At 45.2% G+C, this 23,430-nt stretch overlaps 1 protein-coding gene across 4 annotated transcripts in view; it reads left to right on the top strand.

Annotated features, from left to right (window-relative positions):
- NFATC1 (nuclear factor of activated T cells 1) overlaps positions 1 to 23,430 on the top strand; it is a 104,010-nt gene that overhangs the window by 40,212 nt on the left and 40,368 nt on the right. For all 4 annotated transcript variants that reach the window (XM_026034902.1, XM_026034901.1, XM_026034904.1 and 1 more), the window contains 4 exons: positions 1,608 to 1,780; positions 4,116 to 4,256; positions 18,889 to 18,944; positions 20,211 to 20,343. In XM_026034902.1, coding sequence (XP_025890687.1) covers positions 1,608 to 1,780; positions 4,116 to 4,256; positions 18,889 to 18,944; positions 20,211 to 20,343 — 503 coding nt within the window. The remainder of the gene's footprint in view (positions 1 to 1,607; positions 1,781 to 4,115; positions 4,257 to 18,888; positions 18,945 to 20,210; positions 20,344 to 23,430) is intronic.

Genomic DNA, 23,430 nt, shown 5'->3' with positions numbered 1-23,430 from the left:
TGAATATTTTCATGACATGCGTGCCAGATCGTAGTAAAGTTCTCTCAAGAACCACAAACAATGCTTGGCATATATAAGCCTTCCACGTCAGTAGTCTGAAACCTCATGCAGTGTTAACAATGAACAGAAATTTGGAGCCAAGGACTTCTCTCACAGAATGTGTATTTAGGCGTTGATTCAGCAAAGCCCTGGAGCTTGTCTGCACATTTTAAACTTTAGCCATTCAAGTACTCCCGTTGATTTCAGACCTTAATGTCTGTGCCTTTGTGAGCCTGAATTTAAACACTTTGTCTTGCCTGTTTTTAAGTTTAATATAGAGCCTAAATTCATTGCTGTTAAGTATTTTTATTTATTTATTTTGCAGCTGCTGCTGTAAAATAGACAGTAGCTGGTGGTACGCTTCATTCTGTGTTGTATGAATCTTACAGAATTTTGACATAGGTACAAATATTTCACATTTCTTGGCTTTCTTTACAAATATACATTGGTAAGAAGCTTTAATACATTCATTAGTTTCTTTGATCGTATCAGCAGGGGCCTTTGTTGCTCTGCAATCCATATTTGAGAGAGAGCGCAGATCAAAAATAGGCTGCCATAGTTCTTTGCAGTTTGCTTCAGAACTGAGCTTCAAAGGTCTGGAGGGAGAATTAAGCTGTTTGAATGCGTCTACATGCATGCTGACTTATTTAATCTATGTGCAAAATAAAATTACACTATGCATATGCAGTGTAATAAAATGCATGCCAGAGATCTGTAACCAGAAGAAATTGCCATGCATGCTTTGTAGTCATGGCCAAAGCAGAGGTATTTTTGCAGTGGGTTTTTGACTGCCTATGTTTATGTGTCTTTTGCTCTGCAAAGTAACTTCCTCTCTTGAAATTTGCTTTGACAAAATTTTCAACTTGTTAGGTCTACCCACGAGTAAAATAACAGCAAATGTGGGGGAGAGTGATCAGCAATGGTAGTTTTATCTTTATCTAAATGGTAGTTTTATATTTTTTGCTAAGGTRTATGGAGGACCCTGAGTTTAGGTTTTTCATGCAGAGCTTCAGCTCAACGCTCATTTTAGGAACCCTTCCAATTCCATTCAAAGACAAATATATTCACAACAGAACTGACCTCAGTGAGAACTAGGCTTTCTAAAAAAACATTTTAAAGAGTTTGCTGTACATCATTATTCCAAATTAGTGAAAACAAGTGAAATTGTAAGTATCCCTATGTTCTAGATTGGTAAGGCTTGGTGCATTGTGCTATCCCATGGACTTTCTTACTTTCAGTTGCTGTTTCTGGGAGGGAGGATGTTTTGGGTTTTTTCCTTTGGGAACTGAATTGAAAGGTACAGCCCAAATTCACATGCTCAGCAGCATTTAGTACACGTTAATACAGACAGCCTCAAAAGATATTTGTCCTGGGCTAAGTGATGGTCTGCAACACTTAATCTGGTCACTCGGCTCCGTGCAAGAACTCCCATGACTATTTACAGAGCAATAAAAAAAGCATAAAGGATGGGAAAAAGCATAAAGGAAGGAAAAGAGGGAAGAAACTGTGCAGTTGTGGCTTTCTGGAGTGCAAATGAACTGAATGGCTCTGTGTTTCTCTTTGGGCAGCATTGACTGTGCCGGAATATTGAAGCTGAGGAACTCCGACATCGAGCTGCGGAAGGGAGAAACGGACATTGGGCGGAAGAATACACGAGTGCGCCTGGTCTTCCGCGTGCACATCCCGCAGTCCAACGGGAGGACCCTGTCTCTGCAAGTGGCATCCAACCCTATCGAGTGCTGTGAGTAGCAAGAGCCCACCTGACATAAAATCTTAGTCTGTAGACATGCTAAACACGCCTTTTGCTTTAACTGTTTATTCCATGAACCTTGCTCTCTTGCTCAAGAGCATGTATGTGTTTGTTTAAAAAAAAAAAAAAGCCCTTTTTTAAGAAAAAAATCTTTGCTTTCTTTGCATTGAATTTACAAGGAAGAAACTGATTAAAAGCAGAGCTGTGTTAAACTAATGGCRGATTTGGAAGTGAGGGTATTTCGGCTTTGGTGCCTCCCTTTCATCTTGGTGRCTGCTGTGGGAGCTTTGGAAAGCTGCTCTTGTGTCCTGTTCACAGCTTGCTCCCCAGCATAAAGCAAAAAGCAACAACCAAAACCCCAGCCCCTTTGATGAGGAGCTGGGAGCATGCTAAAGGTGACGCAGCAGCACAAGCTGCCTGCGCCTTCAGAAGACCTCCAGAAACTGTGGTACCACCTTGGAGTCTCTTTCGAAGAGACTGCTCTTTGTCAGCTACGCTACTGCAGTCTCCAAAGACACCCGTATCGCTCAGTCAGCCTCTCCACTTCACCACATGTGCACAACAAAAGCAATTTGCTTAAAGTCACTTTAACTTTCCCATATAAATGGTGGAAGTTGAATTCAGTTTAACTCCCATGGCAAATTTGTTGTGCTGGGCAATCCGAAACGTTTCTGAAGGTTTCACTGGATTCAGACTAGCAGGCAAAAGCTCAGCTGCTTCTTCACTGAAAATATGGGCATAGTCCTCACTGGCTTCTTCCCGTTGTCCGACCAARGCACTGTGCAGTGTGCAGCATCCTCTCCCCCTGTAATCTGCCCAAGGGAGTGTATGGCTCTGCTTCAGTGCCCCAGGGTCAGGAGCAGCTTCACATGTGGTAGGTAGATGGAGGTGATAACTTGTCCCTCTGCCATTCCCAGACCTGCACTTCAATCCTGAGAGGTCTTCGAAGACTTCAGGCCAGATGCAATGCTCTATTCTGTGTTTTAAAATGACAATGCTGCCACACTAGCAGTCTCAGTCCCTAAGAGAGGCAAAGTTGTAGGAAAGGGTAGTGCTGCMGGTCCAGTAGCTATAACCTCCCTCCTTCAGCTATTCATTTAAACAAAAAAAAACAAACACTTGCGGTGAGAAGGGAGTAGCTTTAAGATAAGGCTATGCAGTTAATGAAGAATAGCAGAGCCTCCTTACCTATAGCAACTAGACTGGCAAAAAGCAGTGTCTTCAGTCCCAGGTATGTAAGAAATAAATGGTTTGGGTTTTTTTTTTCCTTCTTTTTCAAGCCAGTTCTCATTCCAGGGCAAGTTCTAAGCTAATTCATAAAGCAAAAACGTGAGGAGTCATGGTTTTATCCAGCTCCTCTTAAAATTGGTGAGAATTTTCTTTGTCCTGTGTAGCCAGGGAAGACCACACATTGAAATACATCCTCAACYCATCTTCTGTGTGACCCTGCCAAGTGCAGGGTCCCACGAAATARGAAGTTCAGTACTTGCATCACTGAGTTGCAGTTTTGAAGACAGTGTAATGAGCAAAACTGTGATGTGCAGCTCCTCAAAGGAGCGGAAAACAGAAGAAAAAAGAGGCYCGAGTGTGTTATTTCCAGTGCAGAATGTGGAATAAGCTGGTGCCAAACACTTCATGCATGTCTTAGTGCATGTGACACCAGAAGGAGCCACGTAACCTGGATAAAATGTCACATCCTCCCTTGAAGCACAGGCATGCAAGCTCGGGACCGCGCTTGAGAGTGATGAAAGTGTGTGCCACGGGGATCCAGGATGCAGCCTGCGCGCGCTGTGGCACCCAGGTGCTGGCTGCTGGAAACGCACTGTCTAAGCTGTGAGCTGCTGCTGGCCTGCAAGGCCCGTGCCTGCTGCTGAGAGACAGTCAGCAGAGCTGAAACGCTCAGCAGAGCGACTAGAACAGAGCTGGGACRCGGGTGTCGTGTTCTCATTCGTGCCTTGCAAAATATACAGACTAGCTTAGGCTTTTCTCTTTTGAGAAATTGCTTTAAGATGATTAAACAAACAAGATATTTTTTGAGGCAGTATAAATCAAGGTGGCTTTTAAAATTAAATAGCTTGTTCTTGCTGTGATCCTTTTTTGATCTGTAGTGCTATATTTAATAATAGTATTGTTTACTATCAAGGCACTTAACCAACCGTATTTCCTGCAGACCTTCTGACCTTTCTTTGTTTCTGTATCAGTTGCAGCTTATCGAATGAAGGTAAACATTAAGTTACTTACTAATACAGTATTTACTTTTGTGTGTGTGTGTTTGTGGCTGCTTTTTTTTTTTCCTTTTTTTTTTTTTCTTTTTATAACACCCCAGCTCAGAGATCTGCCCAGGAACTGCCTCTGGTGGAGAAGCAAAGTATTGACAGCTTTCCTGTTATTGGAGGGAAGAAAATGATACTGACTGGCCATAACTTTCTGCAAGACTCCAAAGTCATCTTTGTGGAGAAAGCACCAGGTATTTCCTTTCCRTCTTGACCTATGTCCGCATTTTCCTCCCTGTTCGGAAATCTCTTASAAGAATAAAAGGCAGATCGTTTGCCAAATGATGATAGCATAAAGGCTCTAATCACGTTTCTGCTGCAGGTAATATTTGTTTTCCATGTCACTGGGCAAAGCTGTGGATCTGGGCCATGTTTAGCACTGGAGTTTCACATAACAGCTACTGGGGTTGCAGGTAGACATCAGTGACAGGGAAAGTCACAGATTGGCGTTAGTTTTTGTGGAAAACCACAGTGGCACCTCATAGGATTTTTATTATTACTGTAAGAGAGAAAAGTGTGCAAAGCCTCTCCGTATCATTTCCATGTAAAATCTGTGGGATGTTGGCTTGTTAAACCTGCTTGCAATGTGAGGAAGAGGAAGCAGTGCTGCTGGCAATGTGCCCGTGCGCCGGCCTTTGTGGCTAAGTTTTGGAGGGCAGAAGGGGCCGTGGAAGTCGCACGCAAGCCCAACCTCTTGAAGAGCTCAGGGTGTTTGCAAGTGCTCGTGACGGAGGAGCTGGACTCATTCATTCGGAGGCCACGTGCCTGCCTTGCAGGGAGGGTTCGGAGCGGGGCCCTTCGCCTCCCCCTGTTTCCGCAGCCCCTCCTCTCTGCAATTCATGCACTTGGTGATGATGGGGCTGCTATTTTGAGGGAAGGGTCCCCAGCCGGGTCGGTCACAGGCCGCCCGTTCTGCAGCATCAGGCGCCATCTCAGGTTTCCACCCAAGACGGTGGCCRGAGCCGTGGATCCGGAGCCACGGATCACACGGCGATAGTGCTTAATGCTGCGGAAAAGACAGGCGGAGCGGAGCCGTGAGTCAAAGTCAGCCTCTGAAATGAGATAGTTAAGGCGATAGTTTGGAGCCTTGTTTTGGAAAGGGTTTCCGTGGCGCTGGCACAAGCCGCGGATTCCTCAGCTGCCGGCCGATCCCCCCGCCACTGCTGTGAACTTTAGGCCGTCCCCTGGGCTCCTGCAGCCCKCAGGGTCTCCCGGCGCCAGCCAGGCCCTGGCACCGCGAGCGCTTAACCCTCGCCGGGCTTTGGGGGCTCTCCGCCGGCGTCACGGGGAGGCCTGCTCGGGGCGAGCAAGGGAATCCCTTGACGCAAGGAAGTCAAAATAGACGCGAGTCGAGCTCCGGGAGGGGACGCTTCGGGTCTCCACGGGCTCCGAGGAAGGGCAAAGGGCTCCCCTGAAATTTCACAAGGTGCCCTGGTTTGGTGCAGCTCAAGCAATCAGAAGCAAATGTCAGTCGGAGGTAAGGTCCTGGATCTGCTGCAGGAATAAAGCCTCCGGGCTCCAAGTTCCTGTGGCCTCCACGCCAGCAGGGCTGTGCTGCTATTCCCCTGGTGAGAGTGATCCACATGAAGCTACAGCTGTGGAAAATGAGAGTAGCTTTTTTTGTACCTCAAGAAAGTAAAAAACTAATAATAAAAAAGGGATATTTCAACTTAAAGAAACAGAACTCTGCTCTGAGAGTAGGCTTAGGAGAGGGAAGCATGCTCATGTCCACTCCAGAGTTAAACCTCCTTCCATATACAGAAATGGGTTAGTGTGACATTTCAAGAGTGAAATCCCAGATTTGCCTCATTGGAGGAAGGAAGCCCCGTTAACAGGTGTTCCCTTTCATGCTTATTTTCTTCTTTTACTGAGTTGGAAAAATTTTGAAGTGTTGAATCCCAAAGGATCGTGACTGTGAAGCCACTGACTTGCAGCAGGCGGCACAGTCTGGATATGCACAGTGTCTCCTTTAGCATTAACTCCAAAAAAAAGGACAAAATGTGTACTGTATGGCCTGAAATTACAAAAGAAAAAGCRAAACAGGGCCAGTCCTGCACTTCTTAGCCAGGTAAATAGCTCCCCTCAACATGGCTGAGCACTGGTCATGCTGGGAAGATAATGGATTTTTTACTTGAGGATGCAAAGGATGAAATGGATCTGGAAGCCTATGGGGCGATGCCCACGGGTGTGCAAGTTGGCAGGACGGTGCGATGCCGAAGTAAGAGGAGTCTCTTCTCCATAAGACACTCCTTTGCCCGACCCCCTAGGGACGAGGTAGGAACACGTCGTGCRAGTGGGTCAGTCAGCTGGCATCGCTGAAAAGTAACCGGCAGCTTTTAGCAAATCCGTATTAAAAGGTCAGGGGTGACTCAACCCAACGTGAGGAGTATCACAGTAAGCTTGTTGTAGTCACAGGACCCCTGCGAGTACGTTGCAGGCGTTGAGCTTTCCGAGGCTGAAAGTGCTCAGCATCGCCCCGTGTGCGTTGTGCACGGCGGTGTCTGATGCAGTTTGGCCCCTCAGACGAATATGTGGGCTGCAGCGCCGTGTTAGCAGCAAATGTGGAGCAGGCTCCTCTTGTCTGATAGCGAGAAAAAGCAAGTGTGGAGCAGGCTCCTCTTGTTTCATAGTGAGCAAAAGCAAAGCCCAGCGAGCTCTGCTCCGGAGAGGCAGCGCGCGCTGCCTCTTTCCCTTGCAGCTCCGGTGTGCCTATGCAAGCAGGTCAAGAGGGGGAACACCAGAGCAGTATTTTCTCTCTCTTAGGAAGCCGGTTATGAACGCTGGTGATCAGCTGGAGACATGCATTATTTCTGCTGCTGCTTTTGCTTTCGTTTTTTTAATTCTGAATGTTAATCACGTTCCTAGTGGGCAGCCCTAGGAGCTATTACAGTTATTATACAGCCATAGATCACAGGAATAATTGCCGTCCGAAAAGGACTGCATCCCTTGCATACAATTTAAATATTRGATTATGTGAGCTCATTTCGCTCGCCTTTCCTCGGGCAAAATCCCTGGACCAGGATGTAGTGTGTGCGAGCTGGTCTCATTCTTGCTAGCCTGCACAGTTGATTCACACACTGTTTGCAAACACTTTTTGTCCATCTGTCTGCTTGTTTTCCCTTTTTTGTTTGTTTGTTTTTTCCCCCCGTCTGAATAATTTCTTTAAGTGCCCTGACTCCGCCAAGTGTTTTTCCAAGCGCTGGTCCCAGGCTCCGTGTCTTCAGGGCCAGCCCTCAGCTGTTGCAGTCCCAGGAGGAATGGCGTTATCCCGCCGGCTCCCTCCTCCTCCTCCYGCGTGGGGAGCCTGTCTTAACAATGACTCATGCGAGAGGGAATCCCTGAAGAATGATCAAATCAATCCTGGTGTGGAGGCAGCACTGCGCGCTCGCCTTAACCCCTTGCTGACTCCTTTTCAGCTACGGGGAAGAGGAAACGGAGCCAAATGCGCTGCCCGGGGCTGCCTCTCTCACGGGGCCAAAATTAGGCAGCCGAGGGGCCGAGATGGAGGGAAGGAGCCGTGAAAGGAGAGCTGGGGAGACCTTGCTGGAGACGCGCTGTCCCTCGTGCTATGGGGCCGCCCTAAGGCAGGAGGCACCTTTGGGGATAAATAACGAGCCRTTCCAAAGGGGGCGAAAATTTGCTCAAGTCTTTTACAGTGCCATAAAAAAAGTTTCACATGCTGGAAAAAAAAAAAAAAAGGTCTTTATTTTAAGGGATTCGGGTGAATGTTTTATTGCTTGCATGTCAGACCATATTTTCCAGTGATGAGAGATGGCATAAAATGACTATCCAGGAAACTTAGTGGTAGTAAAAATGTGAACACCTAACATGCTTTGAGAGTTTCAGTCTTTAAATTCAGGATTTCCATAGAGTGAAGAGTCCCACAATAACTTTGCCCCTTCAAATTATTCTGATTTTTTTTCTTTTCTTTCTTTTTTTTTTCTCAGTTTCTGCGTAGTCGAAGCTTTGCCTTACTCAGTTTCAGAAGTGGCCTATGAGTCTGTATATCATAAATCAACTATGGTTGGTGGGTGCTAGGTGCAGGACATCYAGTAGAAAGCTGTTTTTTCATGTGGAGTCTTAGTACTTTCTAAAAGTACATGTTTGCAGCATACTAGCCACAAGGATCTTTGATGTCTCTCTGACAGTAGTCACTATGGACCCTACGTGAACGTTTTGGGTACAAAAGTGGATGGAATTCTGTTGGTGTTTGTTAACTAGTTGTGTTTCCTAATATGCTGATCTAAAAGAGTACAGATCTTGATCTAGAATTGCGATAAATAATACTAACTTATCTACTTGGTGGGGAGGGTGAGGGTGGGTTTTTACTTAGTTTCCAGGTGGTAAATGTAGCAGGCAATAAAAATCATTAAGAGAAGTTTGAAAAAAAATGCAATAATCTTTTGAAAGCCTGTTTAAAGAGTATGGATCTGGCAATTACCCCCCCCCGCCTTTTTTTTTTTTTTTTTTGTAGCAACTGCTGCAAACATGATATATTTGTTTTCAAAGCTATATTTTGGATGACAACGTGAGTTGCTCAACACACAGCAGTAGAAAAGCCGGACAGAAGTGAGCAAACCACTGGTTCCTAGTGAATCAGATTAGGACTGGTGATCTATACAGCTAAACAAAAGGGAAAAATCCAAGTGCACAAAATCTTTCTTGTATCTGACCAATCAAAAGACCTTGGTGAGACACAAAGCCTCCCTCCCAAACACCAGAGGCATGGGTATATAATTTCCTGGCACTCTCCAGGACGCTGCAGTGTTGGGCAAGGTGTTTTGAACATTAGAAAGAGTTTAACACTGAGATTTGAAGGGGTTAATTTAGCCAGCCCCTGGCTTAGCCCAGGCAGTGCTTCTTGCTCCTGCCGCCGGAATGCTTTTTGGCATCGGAGCTGGCTCAAGCATTTCTAGACTTCACTGGTTCGGCCAAGTGTGGACATATCTGAGAGAGCAGGTTAAACTGACGGAAATGTTCGTTATTAGCAGCTTGTGCTCTATGGGAAGAAATGAGTATAGGGGGGCGTAATGATTATTACTCTTTTGAGTTTCCACTAGGTGAGTTAGAAATCCCCACCAGCTCACCCGGTTTTGGGCTTAGCGATGGCTCTTACTGACCATAGGGCAAGAGTTTTAAAGAGTGAAAAAAGTAAAACTGTAACACCCGAGCTCACTCCAGATTTTATTTCTAAAGCAGCAGTAAATTTGAAATTCTGGATCTTTGTTGTTAATGTTGAGGGCCTTTTAATTTTGAGGGCCTTTTTTTTTTTTTGATGGTGAAAATGCACGCACTTGAATTCATTGGGAAAGGTGTGTCTCTCCCTGAAAATGAATCACTGTCTTGGATGGACGCTAATAGAGTTCACAATTTGCAACGCTGTATCTGTGAATAACTCCTGGTTTATGGACTTAATGGGCTTGAACATGTTGTTCCTAGCACCTACATACTCTGTAACCTAATTACATAATATTCCAGCTATTGCGCCTAAAGCCTTTGAAATGTAAGCTGCCAAGAGATARRRKWRKWAAMATTACTTGAACAGCATTTTATCCAGTGATTTCCTCCTTGTTTGTTTGTCCAGGTCTCAAACAATTAAAGACTTTTTCAGGTTTTCTTACTCCTTCAGTGTTGATTCCTTTTATTTTGTTAAACAGGTTTACTCTGTCACAACTATTCCTCTTCCTTGATTGAACACAGTTGTGATGTTAGGACGTGTAGATTGGTTGGTGTTGCGTGGTAGTAATTATGCTATAACAGGGGAAAGATAACTAGGCCAAATCATCTTTTCTTTTTTTTTATTTTTTATTTTTATTTTATTTTTTTTTTATTTTTGTGAGCATACTCAAGGAAACCACACTTTCTTTAAGTAATTCAGATAGGAAACTTGGTTTGCCTGCCACTGACAGTGTTGTAAAATTCGGTCAGCTGAATGTTTGCATAATGTGCAAGGTAGAAAAGAATAAAGTTGGATGAATGTAGGTGTCCACTCAAGCATTTCACAGGGTTTTTGTTCCTCTCAAATTTCATCACTTCTGGCAAAGAGTAGAGTCAACCACTTGCTGCTTTAAGGTAAAAATGTCCATCTGAATCTTGAAGTCCTATCAAGCAGTTCAGTTCTGTTTCCTATACACTGTGTGATCCAGCAAACAAACAAACAAAACAACAACAACAAAAATCCACAACTTTTTATGCAGTAGATGATCAAGTGCAGTTTTCTAACTTAAGGAGAACTTGCCAGAAGTTCTGGAAAATATTGTGTCTCTGAGACATCTGAGTGGCATTTGGATGGAGTGGATGCATTGGGGATGCACGTGGGCTTTTTGGTTTGACTCAGCTGCACTTTGGAGCCCTAGGTTTGGAGTCTGTTTTGACGTGATGTGATGCGATGTGATGTGGAGACCGGTGACCTGAGTCTTGGCAGAGCTCCATTTGGTAAAAGATCCTACATTCTCGGAGATCTTTCCATTGCTCTTTCCACTGCCAGTAGCAGTCACAGTTTGGGGGGCAACTGGCCAAAAGAGGGTCATGTTTCACACTAGTAATCATACTGTAGCTCACATAATAAATAAGCAAGTGGCAAAATTCCCCTTTTTCCCCTTGTCAGATGGACAGACTACATAATTTTGTCTTTATCTGGCTGTTTATCCAAGTTCAGGACRCACATTCCAGTTGGCTGCGAGAGGTTCTGCACTGACTCATGCGCAGTGAGGCTAAAAATTTGGAAAACTAGATAAACTGGAAACTTCAAAGGCATACGAGTTGGGAGCAGAGAGTTCATGTGAAGGTCACTTGTACCTATTTCCTAGAGATGTATCGATAGCTGGAGGGGTTTCTGGCCATGGCCCAGAAACAGATATCCTTGGGCAAAGAGCATCATCAAGCGATGGAATCACTTGATGGTGGAAGCCTTTCACGCGCATGCAGTAGCGGTGACACAGCTTGTAGGAAATGTCAGCACGCTTCAGATTTTCCTGGCTGTTTAGCGTAGGGAATGGTGAACACGGAGCGGGACGGCAGCCATACACGTGAGATGGGATCAGCAGCAGGAAGCCTCGTCCTGGGCGCTGCTCGCAGCTCAGAATGGTATCAGTGAAAGCAGGGTACTTACTGTGGGCAACAGAGCAAGACAGAGAGAAATGTGAGGTGTCTGGTTAAGTCATTTATTTGAGTAATACTGTAAATTTTTGAATATTTCAGAAATGGTGAATGCTTGAAATCTTTTCTTACATGTCTTTTCCATACTAATTGGCTTCAAGCAATTCCATTTGTACAGTTCCAGCTCTRTCTACTAGCTTTTTAAGCAGCATGWAATTTCACAGAATCACAGAATGGTTGAGGTTGGAAGGGACCTCTAGAGATCATCTAGTCCAACCCTCTGCTCAAGCAGGGACACCCAGAGCAYGGGCACAGGGCGGCATCCAGGTGGGTTTTAAGTCTTTCAGGTAGCTGTTACTGTTCCAACTCCAKTAAAACCCACTGACCAAGTTCACAGGAATTCACAGCCCTTACCAAAAAGCTGAGAGCCTTATGAAGACATCAGCACATAGATCAGTAGAGAAAAGCAGTTACCTCCAAAGCACATAGGTTTTTGTGGGGACTTGTATCCCTCTGCCCTTTTGCAAGGGCACTGTTTATTCTCTCCCACTACTTCCCTGGGTGGTCACTAAGAGTTGGTTCATGACCTTGGTGGGCATTGCAGTAAGATAGGGGCGTTGAAGGAAAGGCAGCATGTCCTTTTTAGACCTGCTGAAAGAGTAAGATGGCGCCTTGAGGAGCTACATGGAAGAAAGTAAAGTGATGTTTAAGAGAAGAGAGAGATATGGATTTCCAAAATGGGCTTTGTTGCAGGGAAGCTGATGTCAAGGCAGATAATCAGCAAAGAGGAGGAGAGACCTTTAAGATTGAGTCTGACCTTGCAGAAGAAGGGAGACAAGTGGGAGGTTGTGAAGGGAAAGCGAGGGGAAAAAATCAAAATGCCTTGCAAAAGCTTCCTCTTTGGGCCCCGCTGAAGAGTCATGGTAGGAAAGCCAAGATAGTATGTRTCTGGAAGGTGAGGAATTGTGGCCRCCTAGATAAAATAAAGAGTTCATCTCTTAAAAGTAGTTAAGAAATAGTTAATCAAACTTAGATATAAGACAAGGGGAAAAGGAAAAAGAAAATTCTTTATATTTCAGACCTGAGAATTATGGTACAGGTGTTGGTGGTGGCATCAAATACAGAAAAAGTAGAGGAAAAAATGTTCTTGAAAGGAAAACTTCAAGAATTTTCAATAAGGTATGAGATTTGTTACTCTGATACTATGAGAGAACTGTGAGACAAGATTAGACTGAAGAAAATGGATTGGGATTATTCTGCTTAGCTTCATCTATGAAGACACAAATTCAGCCTACTAGAGGTTCCCAAAGGAAAATAAAATTGTGAAGAGGAGGAAACCATGCACTGAAGGCAGAGTCAAGTCTTTTTGCTACTGTTGATGGGTGGCTGTGTCGGTGTGCTCGGTTTGACCTGCCTACTCTAGAGAGCCTTTGCAGGGAAGTTAGGATGCAGCTCTCCTTCTACATTGAATGTTTTGGACTTACTGAATTACTGAGAGCTATTAAATAAAAYCCTACAACTAAGGGTAATTTGAATAGGGGGAGGTGTCAGGGAGCTCTTAATTGCATAACCAGGCTCCATTCTGCAGAAAATAGGTTCTGGCAGCTCCTTCCAGATTGTTTTGGCTCCCAGTGAGCCCTGATCCGKCAGTTTTCAGCGCAGGGCCTCCTTTTAATTACCTGGACCAAAATTACAATTAATTTGAAAACACTTCCTTGAACTCTGAATAATTACAAAGTCAGTCGGACGTACTTTGGTAAAATCAGCTAAAAGGGTTTGCAGTTTAGGCAAAACGAGTCCCTCAGCTTTCGGGCTGCCCAGCTGAGCAATCGGGAAGGAAGTTGCCTTTCTGAGACACATGTCTGTGTGCCATAAGGTACTGCTCTTACTGCATTTTTATCCTCTAGGTCCTGCATGACTTTTTTATTGTTAATTTAATCTTATAAAGCAAAAAAAAAAGTTACTTGAGAACAAAATTTGATAGGATTTTTTTCTGTTTCTTTTTTCTTTTTTTCTTTTTTCTTTTTTCTTTTTTTCTTTTTTTCTTTTTTTCTTCTTTTTTTTTTTTTTTTTTTCTGGCAAGGAAGAGGGAAATAAAGTAGCGGGGAGGGAAAAGCAGAGGCGGAAAAGTGCGATCCTGTAGATCCCGTAACAAAAGAGGCAGAAGAGCAGCGGGGAAATGGGGGCAGCTGGGGAGGGGGAGCTGGGCTGTGGTGGCTCAGGAAGCGAAGCCGGGGGCCTGGCCCAAGGCAGCGGTGACAGGCAGGTGTCCCCAGCAGCTCCCTCCGCATTCCCGAGCGCTTCCTCGCTCTCCTCCTTCCCTGTCCTTTCCCCTTGCATCCCGTGCCAGGCTGCTTAGCTGCTCTCGCTAGTGCTTATAATCTGTCCCTCGTAAATGTCTTTTAAGATGTGCTCCGATACACAGTGTGTAAACACTGGGACTGACTCCACCCTCGGATAATTGGGCCTGCTGCTATCCAGTTGGGAAAATGTTCCTCACGACGAGGCGCCTGCATTATGTAAGAGATCGGGCTGGAAAAGCATCCTGGCTCCCCTTATGTTGTCCTCAACTCGTAGCGGCTGCCGCCTCTGCAGGGAGATGTGGCAACGCCGCAGTCCCACGTGGAAACCCACAGCGTCTCGGCACACAATTGCGTGGCTTTCGATCACCGAGGCAGGACTCGGCATCAGTGTTCGTTCTCTTCTCTCTCTCTCTCTCTCTCTCTCTCTCTCTCTCTCTCTCTCTCTCTCTCTCTCTCTCTCTCTCTCTTCTCTCACTGAAAAAACCCATCCTTTCCATCCAGACATATTCACAGATCAATCATCTCGGTTCCAGGAGAGCAATGTGCAGGGGAAGAGGGGCTGCTGTGCAGAGCAAGAGCTGCCAAAGCCTCCTTGCTAAAAAATCTGAATATACACGACCTACCAGGGCAGGTAGGGGGAAGGCAACCATTGTGGAGCACTCTAAAATCACCCCATGTAATCATTCAGCATCGCATTTGGTCCTACCTGTTGCAGACATGTTAAAGTAATCAGGGACGTATAGGCTGAATGTGTAGGGCAGCCTCACAACACATTCATCAAATAGTGTGTTCCTTTGGGGGGATAGGATTAGTTTCACTGTCTGACCCGTGAATATATCACAATGTAAATACCCATTTACAGTCCAGACAGTGCAGTGAGCCTCTGTTCAGCCTCAGGCTAGAAGGGTATAAAATGCACACGATGTATAGGCAGGGAAGTCCTAGATAATATCCGTTCGTTCTGTATCTCAAGTGAGCACAGGACTACTAAAAGAATATAGACTGCTTATACCTATAAAGTGAGATCACTTAAATATATCTAAACTCTCCCATTATGCCCGTTTCACAGAGGCAAAGTTTAAGCGATTGCCAGATGCTTGCGTTGCACTCTCCCTAGTCTCCAATTTCTTTTCCTTCCCCCCTTTTATTTTGTAACTTTTATTCTTTTCGCTAGCTGTCATCCATCACCTTGCCATGCAAGCTGAAGTGGTGCTTGGGCTGCTGTGARCTCCCAGGGCCCTGGTGGTACCGTCCTTAGGGCTCCCTGGGGCTCAGCCCCRTTCTGGAAACCTCGGGCCATCCCTCTTCCATGGGCAATGAGCAAATGCGGCAGGCGGGAGAAAGTTTCTTTGAGCAAGTCCTTACGGCTCTCTGACCGTGTTACGCTGCTATGAAAGCAAAACAAAACATATTTTGTGGTCTGCTCGGCTTTATGTGCGAATAGCTGGTGCCGTGAGGTTTGCGCAGCCCCTTTCTGGTGCTGCGAGAGCAGGCCTCTACAGCGCCTTTTTATGTGGAAATCTTTCAGCAGGGTGTGGTGGGGAAGCCGCTCCTGTGACTCATGCTGCAGGGAATTCCCTAATGAATTGCAATATTTTTACTTCTGGGCTTCGCCGCGCGGTTTCCTTCGGCACTGGAGCCGGCAGCTGATAAGAGGCAGCTACAAAGGCCCATTGAGCAGGGCCGCGCGGCCTGACGCAGGGCGGGCTGCTCGCCTCGCCTCCGGGGCCCGCGCGCCCGCCCGCGCCGCGGGGCTAAAGAAAGGGAAAAAAAGTGGGAAAATAAAAAGGGAAAAGAGCCGAGGCAGCTTGCGAGGAAGCGCGGCCAGAGGGCTATAAATAACAGCACGTCGYGGCAATCCATCTTGGAAATGTCAGGCGTCCCGGCGAGCGCGGTCACCCCGGGCAGGAAGGCTGGTGGCCACCTGTCAGGGAAGCCACTGGGGCTGGCACGGCTGTCGCGGCCGGAGAACCCCCCGGGACACAGAGCCCCGGCGGGGGATCCGCGCGGAAAAGTCGGCTCCGGGTGGTGGCGATGGAGCGGGCGTTGCGGTGGTTCCAGAGGGTTTTCCCTTCTCGGCTGGTCTGTGTGCAGTTGCTTTGTGGGTTTTTTTAAATGTTTTTTTCCCTCTCACTTTTGGTAAAAACAACCCGGTGAAATGCCTTGGCACAGATTTCGAAACTTTGCAGAAATGTGTCTTTCTGTTCAAAACGGTGTGCTGCAAATCTTAAATGCCAAAACAAAGCTAGGCATTAAATGTGGGGAAAGCACTTCTTATTACTTAGTAAAAGTAAATATAAAAATGAAAGGGAATGAAATCAGACTTTTGGAAAACCCTTTTCTCCGTCTCTCCTTCCCTGCCTCCCTCCTCCTCCCCTTCCTCGCCTGCCTCCCCCCCTCCCTGCCCCATATAACAACTGCCCATTCGGGTACAGTAATTCCAGAGAGTAAACTTTAACGGGAATGCCTGAAATGTGTCTGCTTCAGCTTTGTGTTATGTCTGTAATTTGAATTATTTGCATTTTGGAAAGGTATAAATTGCTCTGGTGTACTTGGGTTGGCGCGCGGCCAGCAGGGAGTCGCCTCGGGCCCGGAGGCGGCCAGGCGGCTGCAGATGTGGCAGCCGAACAGTGGAAACTGCTGGGGCTCCCRGGTCCTCCCCGGCCGCCGCCGCGCRCTCCGGCCGCGGCCAGCATCCCGCCTGCCGCTGCGGGACACGCGGGATCCCCTGCCGCGCGCGGCCCTGCCCCGGGAGATCAGCTGCACGCGGGGCTCTTTGCCGGGAGCTCCTGCCCTCCCTCTCTCCCCCTTTTTCTCCCTTTTTTCTTTTTTTTTTTTTTTTTTTAATTTCAGCTGCACTGTTTAAACCTGCAAAACATGTTTACTGTAAGAGGTTGACGTAGTGGTCTAAGGTTTCCCTCCTGGAGTGGATCCCAGTCCGTGGGCGTTGAGATTTCCCTCTTGGTTCACCAGACGTAATATGAGGAATTGTCTCTCTTTTTTTTTTTTTTTTTTTTTTTTTGTGTCTCTGCTTCATAACAACTTTTCCTCCTTGTGTTTTTGTTAAATGAAATGTCACCAGCTCCTAATGAGTTGTCTGTTCCCTCCTTCTCCCCTCTCTTCTCCTGCCCCTGCGGTCGCGGAGCAGCCTGGTCTGGACAGTCTCAGGAGAGTTTCTTGGAGCGAGAACCGTATTGTTCTTATTAGCTTCCAAAGACAAACCACGGCTCCGGATTTTTTTTATTTTCATAATAGTTTAGATTATAGCATTTAAAATATTTCAGAACAAACTCTCTTTGTCATCATAAAAAATTTGAGGGCGCATAAAGGCAGCGCTGCTTGGAGTAATTGAAAGATTAGCTGGAGATGGAGTCATTTTGTATTTTGCTGAAGTATCGGCAGGAAATAAAAAGCAGAAACCTGAATCGGATCATTCATCTCGCAGAGYAGAAAAGAAACATAGCAAAAAAACCTGAGGTTCTGGTAATCCATTTACAAAGGCAATTTGAACACATAACTACTAGTCTGGACTTCTTTATTTTGTTTTTTTAAAGAGAGTCTTTACCAAGCAGAGGTTCCTCAGTGCACTCTATCTTTGCAAACGTGTGATGTTGTCAGGGATGAGCTCCTTGGCAAACTGATTGAATTAATCTGGAAAGGGGGCTGCGAGGGAGGGCTTTCTAGGGAAGGGGCAGGAGATAGAGGAGGCTGCTCGTGGACAACAGATACACCCTGGCTTGTGGAGCTTTGGTCAGGGTTGGCATTTTTGGGGTTTTATTTTTTAATCTTTTTTTCTCACTGACAGCTTGGGAGCATCTGTTGGATAAATTGTGAAGTGATCGCAGTCCTCCTGAGAGGTCTGCTTCAATTCTGGTGCTCTCAAAAGGCAGCACTAAGGAGGCCGGTGCATGGCCTGCCTGATGCTCCTCTCCCCCAGCCCCGACGTGGCAGTACCTATTAAAGGGATTCCTTTTCCAGTGTCATGGTTTAAAACGTAGGAGGAAACCAAGGGCAGCTCTGCTAATTGTTTCCTACGGAAAGGCCTGCCAGATTTGCTGGGCTGTTTGCACCGCCRCTTTCGTGTTGCGCTGCTTTCCTTAGGTTAAAAAGAAATGGGTTTAGACTGTAAAACAATCACCAGTGCTAGTTCCTCAACAATATTCCTTTCACAGTAGGACAGCTGTACACAAAAATATTATTTACAGACATTTGTAATAAATCAGACAGTCCTAAATGCGTCACCTCTCTCCTGGCCATGAAAGTGAAGAGAGAAGAAAAACTGCATTCACTCTTTCACCTTCCCRAGAGCTGTTTTTTTAAAGGCAGGGCCACGTCTATGTGATGAAATTCCAAACAGCTAATATTTGCATTTGCATGTCCCGATGCTGCAATAAATATACAAAAGAGATGACATAAAGTCTAATTTTCCCATTCATTCCAGTGACATCTGACAATGGTGGGACTCACTGAGTGGCGTGCGTCCCTGCTGCTGCACTTAGATGGCAATCCGCTTGCAGCCTTCCCAACGGGAATTTGTTTTTCTAGGCCTGCAGAATGGAAARCTTACATTTTTGTATTATTTTTCTAATTTCTTTGCTGTTGAGTTTTGAAGCTGCAAGGAAGAAGAAAAATGTTATTGCCTAGTTATTTCAGTATCAGTGAGCTGTAGAAAGAAATGAGCAAAATTAGTTCCTTTAGGCCCCTARAAAACGTGGTAGTTTTCTAGGGTAGAGCTGAAATTTATTTTTGCTTGAGAACACAARTCCAGGGTATCAGAAGCACCCGACACTTCACTGGAAGCAGCTCCAGAAAACTGTAGATTYGATCAATTATGTTGAGCTAAACCAGCCTTAAAGTGGAGTCATGCTTGTCAAAAACTGTGTTTCCCAACATATTGTGTTTTTGATCCAAGCAGCAAAATTATGACAGACTAGGAGTGTCTCGACATATTGCATAGCTGAGGAGCTTCCTCAGTACTGCTTTTGTTTTGTTTCGTTTAATGTTAATGCCAGACTTAATATATGATTTAATGCATGCATAGCGATCAAAGGACTTGATAGATACCAGTATTTCTGTCTGAAAATTTGGGGGTTGACTTATAGTACAGTTGCATATTCYGTTCAAATGAACAGCAAAATAAAATCTCACTGGCTTTGCCCCATCGCAGCATTAGAGGCCATAAAAATGCAAGGTGAGAAATAAAAATGCAAGGTGAGATCCTGTAGCAGGTTGCACAGATGACTTCCTGGTAGCACAAAGCTTGGCAAAGTATTTTGARATCATTTCTTCATATATGCAGTGCTTCTTAATATCCTTGAGAAGTTTTTGGTTGATTTTGTTTTGTTTTGCTAAATTTTTCTTTTGTAGATTCAGGAGAAGAAAAAAGGACAGAACTAGATATCTTCTTTTCTCTTTTGTCTTTTAGATGGTCACCATGTGTGGGAAATGGAAGCCAAAACTGACAAAGAAATGTGCAAGCCAGTAAGTCCGCCTTAAATATTTAAACATCAAAATGAAAAATATATACTGCCTCCTCTAGCCCTGTTTCTAAAGAGGGCTTTCCAAGACTTTGGCATTCCGTCCCCCTTCTGAAACAGAACAAGTACTTAGGCCTCCCCTCCTGGAAATCTTTCGTTAATGGGAGCACAGGGTAAAAGCCTTCATTGGACTCTATCCCGAAAGGAGGAGAGACCAGTTGGAAAATATTTTTTCATTGTCCAGAGTGGGCCAACCCTGTCTGCTCATCTTCTGTCTTGCTGGGACGGTTCTTCTCTCTCCTCCCAAAGCAATTTCTGATCATTTTCCCTGGCTTTCATGGATTGGCAGCAGAAAAAAAGGGGAACTCCTCACAGGAGATCAGCCCCACGGTTAGAGAAGTGAGGCTCACTCACCAGGACTATAGGTGAGAAGTATGGCAACTATTTCAGCTCTGCAGCGATATGCAGCAGTTTGTTAGTTGTGATTCTGCTGCAGACATGCAGACAAACAATTTCAAGCCCTCGGTTGAAAGCAGGCCAAATGTTGAGCTTAATGTTCCCTTTTACACTTTCAAAAAGTGCCAGGGGAGGTTTTGACGGTCACAACAGATTTTAGTGTTCACTTGTGTAAGCTGACAGCCAAGTTTTTCCCTAGCCGTATGCTGGAGCGCTTGTTTTCTAACAGTGGAAGATCATCTCCACAATGCTCCTTTCTGCAGTACTAAATGTTCTTTCGAGATCTCCCTTCCACAGAAATTAGCCTGCTTAAAACTTCCCCAGTCGCTGTGCAAAAAAAGACACTCAATTGTGGAAAATGGAAATATGTGGATAATCATATTGCTGTCCTAATTCGCCTTGCAAAGGAAGTTATGTTACAGCAAGGTATATTGGGGATGACCTGCCAGCTGAGCAGTTGTGCTTTCTGCTGCCAAGAGGTAGCCCATGATGTGGTCGTGGTGCCAGATTCCTGGCTAAAGCAAGAGACAGGGCTGTGTCCATGCACAGCATCTTATTCGCTATCCACAGGGAAGATTTGTGGGCTAGGGATTTGGTAAAGATGGAGCTGCCTGCCACAAGGACACCCAAGGCAGCAGCCTTGGCTTTATTTACTTTATTTGCTGCAACTCATTGGTTGCCCATGGAGGCCAACCCATCATGCRTGTGGCAACAACTTTCTTCCCTGGGGCATCCCTCATAGGATTAATGTGTCCAGGCTGTGCAGATCGACTGCCTTAGTCATGCCCTGACTTTCTGATTTGTTTTTTTGTAGAATTCGTTGGTGGTGGAGATACCACCTTTCCGCAACCAGAGAATTACCAGCCCTGTTCAGGTCAACTTCTATGTCTGCAACGGAAAGAGAAAGAGAAGCCAGTACCAGCTCTTCACTTATCTTCCTGCTAATGGTAACAAAATATATTCCTTATCTCTGACAGTAGAAGTGACAGATAATGATGCTTAGAAAGATGTATGATAATTCTTTAGCACCTGCAGTAATTTGGAGGCATACCTGGTGCTGTGAAACAAGAGTGAGAAACARCATGCTTTCTCTTTGTTGCCCACAGAAAAGGCCTTCTCTTTAAATTATTTTCTTTTCTATTGGGGATGGAGACTTTCTGCAACAAAGATTCTTCCTGCGTGTGGGAATTTAACAGCTCCTGCACAAGCTCATACGTATACCCGCAGATTGTGAGCCCGCTGAGCTCTCTGCTAAGTTTCTGTCAAGCCTTGCTTGTAGCATCAGAGGGTACATTGGATTTGAGTAACACTTCTGAATCACACGCCGGCACTGCAGCGTGTGAGCCTCTGAGTTGGAGTCAGGGTGGGAGTTGTCCTTCTAGTCATCCTTCACCTTGCTGTCTCTCTAGGCTTGGAAATAGAGCTCCGGGCTAATGCCACTCTTGGGTGCGTGGATGATGTGCATGGAGATCAGAATGTTCCTCATAAAATGCTTAATGTATATGAAGTGTTTTGAAACAAGTGTGCCAGTTTATTTTGGAAGCTTATATTGGTAACTCTGCAGTGCCAATAAAATGCTCTTGCTAGTTGAATTCCAAGTAGATTTGTATGAGGATTTTAAAAAGTAAATTTAGGTTTCTTTTCTTTCATTTGAAATGGCTCTTTTTCCGAGAATGCTCTTTTTTTGGTGAAACTAGGAAAAGAAGAGTGATTTGATTGTTGTTTTTATTTTGAGAGGAAGTGAAATTAGAAAAATGATTAAGCTCATTTTTTGTAGACTTTTCAAGTGAGAATAGTCCTTCTGAGGGAAATCCCCACAAAACAATACTTGAGTTATGTCGCATGACTCGAAGAAACCTGCCAACATTTTGCAGGTGAAATCCTATAAAATACACATTTGGAATTTCACGTGGTTAGCTTGCAAGTACTCCAGACATTTATCAGGCCTTTAATTTAAAATAAAATTACAGGAAATCTAATGTGGGCACCTGCCTGCTTGTTGCATGTGTGCTGAGTAGATATGCTCCACTAAATCAGCCTACTTATGCAAACTTCATCCCCAGTGGGTAGCTCTGTGTATTTTTAAAACCCTTTCATCCCTTGCACGGAAAAGAAAACACTTGTTATTCTCTTGCACAGTACTTTTCAGCAACAGGAGTCTGTCACAGAGGCTGACAGGTAGTGCCTTGCCAGCCAAGCGACCTTCACAGGTATTTAAAATACGTCTGTTGTTAAGGGCTGAATATAAAGCAGCATCTTGCCCCAGGATTTGCATAGGCATTTTTTTTTTTCATATTGTATTCTAAGCCATAGGAGCTGTATTCATTGTTGCAAGGTTGGTTTATAGTCCCATTATTTTGAGTTTGAAACATCTGATGTTTGCTTGGTGCTCTGTGAAGTGATGGGAACAGCTACCTAGTGACAGGGAACAGAGAACCAGCCCAGACTTTATTCTGCAAAGACATCTTTAATTATGCTAATTTTTTGAAACATTTGTGATCGTGCTGAGTTTGGCTTACTGATTTAAATCCCTGTAAAATCTTTTTGCCTCATTGTAGAGTAACCTGAAAGGACAAGTCTAAAGATTGAGCAGGGAAAGGAGAGCTCGGATTTAGTAGCAAATATATCTTCCTTCCCACTTAGTTCTTCACTCACATTCTCTTTACATATGTAGATAGGTATGTATATAGGTAATTGAAAAATTACCTATGTATATACGTAATTGAAAAAAGAACTTACTTTCTTTGAAAGCTCTCTCAAAACAGTAGTAAGAGTGAATATTCTTCTGTAATCATGAAAAAATTAATAATATAGTAACTATTTTAACTGTGTTTGGCTGGAGGTTGTTTCCATTGTGCCTTTTATGGATGGATGCAGTTCTGTGTGCAGTTCTGGGCTCCCCAGTATAAAAGGGACGTGGAGCTCCTGGAGAGGGTCCAGAGAAGAGCAACCAAGATGATAAAGGGACTGGGACATCTCTAGTATGAGGAGAGACTGAGTGAGCTGGGCCTGTTCAGCTTGGAGAAGAGAAGGCTGAGAGGTGATCTTACTAACATGTATAAATACATGAAGGGAGATTGTAGGGAGGAGGGGGCCAAGCTTTTCTCAGTGGTGGCCAGTGATAGGACAAGGGGCAATGGGTGTAAGCTGAAACACAGGAGGTTCCATCTCCAGGTGAGGAGGAACTTCTTTCCTGTGAGGGTGACAGAGCCCTGACACAGGCTGCCCAGGGAGGCTGTGGAGTCTCCTTCTCTGGAGGCCTTCCAAACCTGCCTGGACGCCTGTGCCACATGCTCTGGGTATCCCTGCTTGAGCAGGAAGGTTGGACTAGAGATCTCTTGGGTCCCTTCCAACCTTGAAGATTCTGTGATTCTGTGTGATTCTGTGATGCCATCACCTTGACTGCGTATTGCGAGACCGTGAGCGGCGCCCATCCTTTAAGATGCTGTATTTCTAGGAAGCATTTTTAGGATGCCCTGTGTTATTTAATTTCAGTCAAAAGGATTCTTGTAGCTTTTCAGGCCATTAGAGAGAACCCCAGTTTAGCTCACTAAGGAAAAAAGAAAAACGGAGTCCACTACCAATATATAAGATTGTAAATGAGCGGTGTATTGGTCGAAATCACACTCTCGTTAAAAAAAAATCCCACAAATACAGAAAGCACAAGTTTTTAAGAGGCAAGCGTCAGAATAATCCCCAAGTATAAGATGTGATTTTACACAGAAGTTTCTTTCTGATTCTGTGCTTTAGAAGCGGTCAAAGTGCTGCCCTTTCAATGCCCACGGTAACTTCCCAAAGTCCTGGAGCCCGCGAGCTGCTCCCGGAAAGGCACTGCTGCTGCCCAAGTGCCGCCCTTCACCTGGAGCTTCTGTTTCTCCTCATTCCATAGGGGAGAAGGGCCCGTGGATGTGAGGACCCATGGCCTCACTCACAGTGCGTGATGAAGGGCCCTGTGAYGTCCCCGCGGAGCGCGGCTCCCTGACGGGCCGTGATTTCCTCGCGGCTAAAGGCGGCCTCGGGGGAAATGAGGCGTC

Source organism: Nothoprocta perdicaria, unplaced genomic scaffold (genome assembly GCF_003342845.1).
Source record: "Nothoprocta perdicaria isolate Ctin4 unplaced genomic scaffold, notPer1 scaffold_151, whole genome shotgun sequence".
Classification (NCBI taxonomy): Eukaryota; Metazoa; Chordata; class Aves; order Tinamiformes; family Tinamidae; genus Nothoprocta; species Nothoprocta perdicaria.
This window is presented reverse-complemented; position numbering and strand designations above follow the sequence as displayed.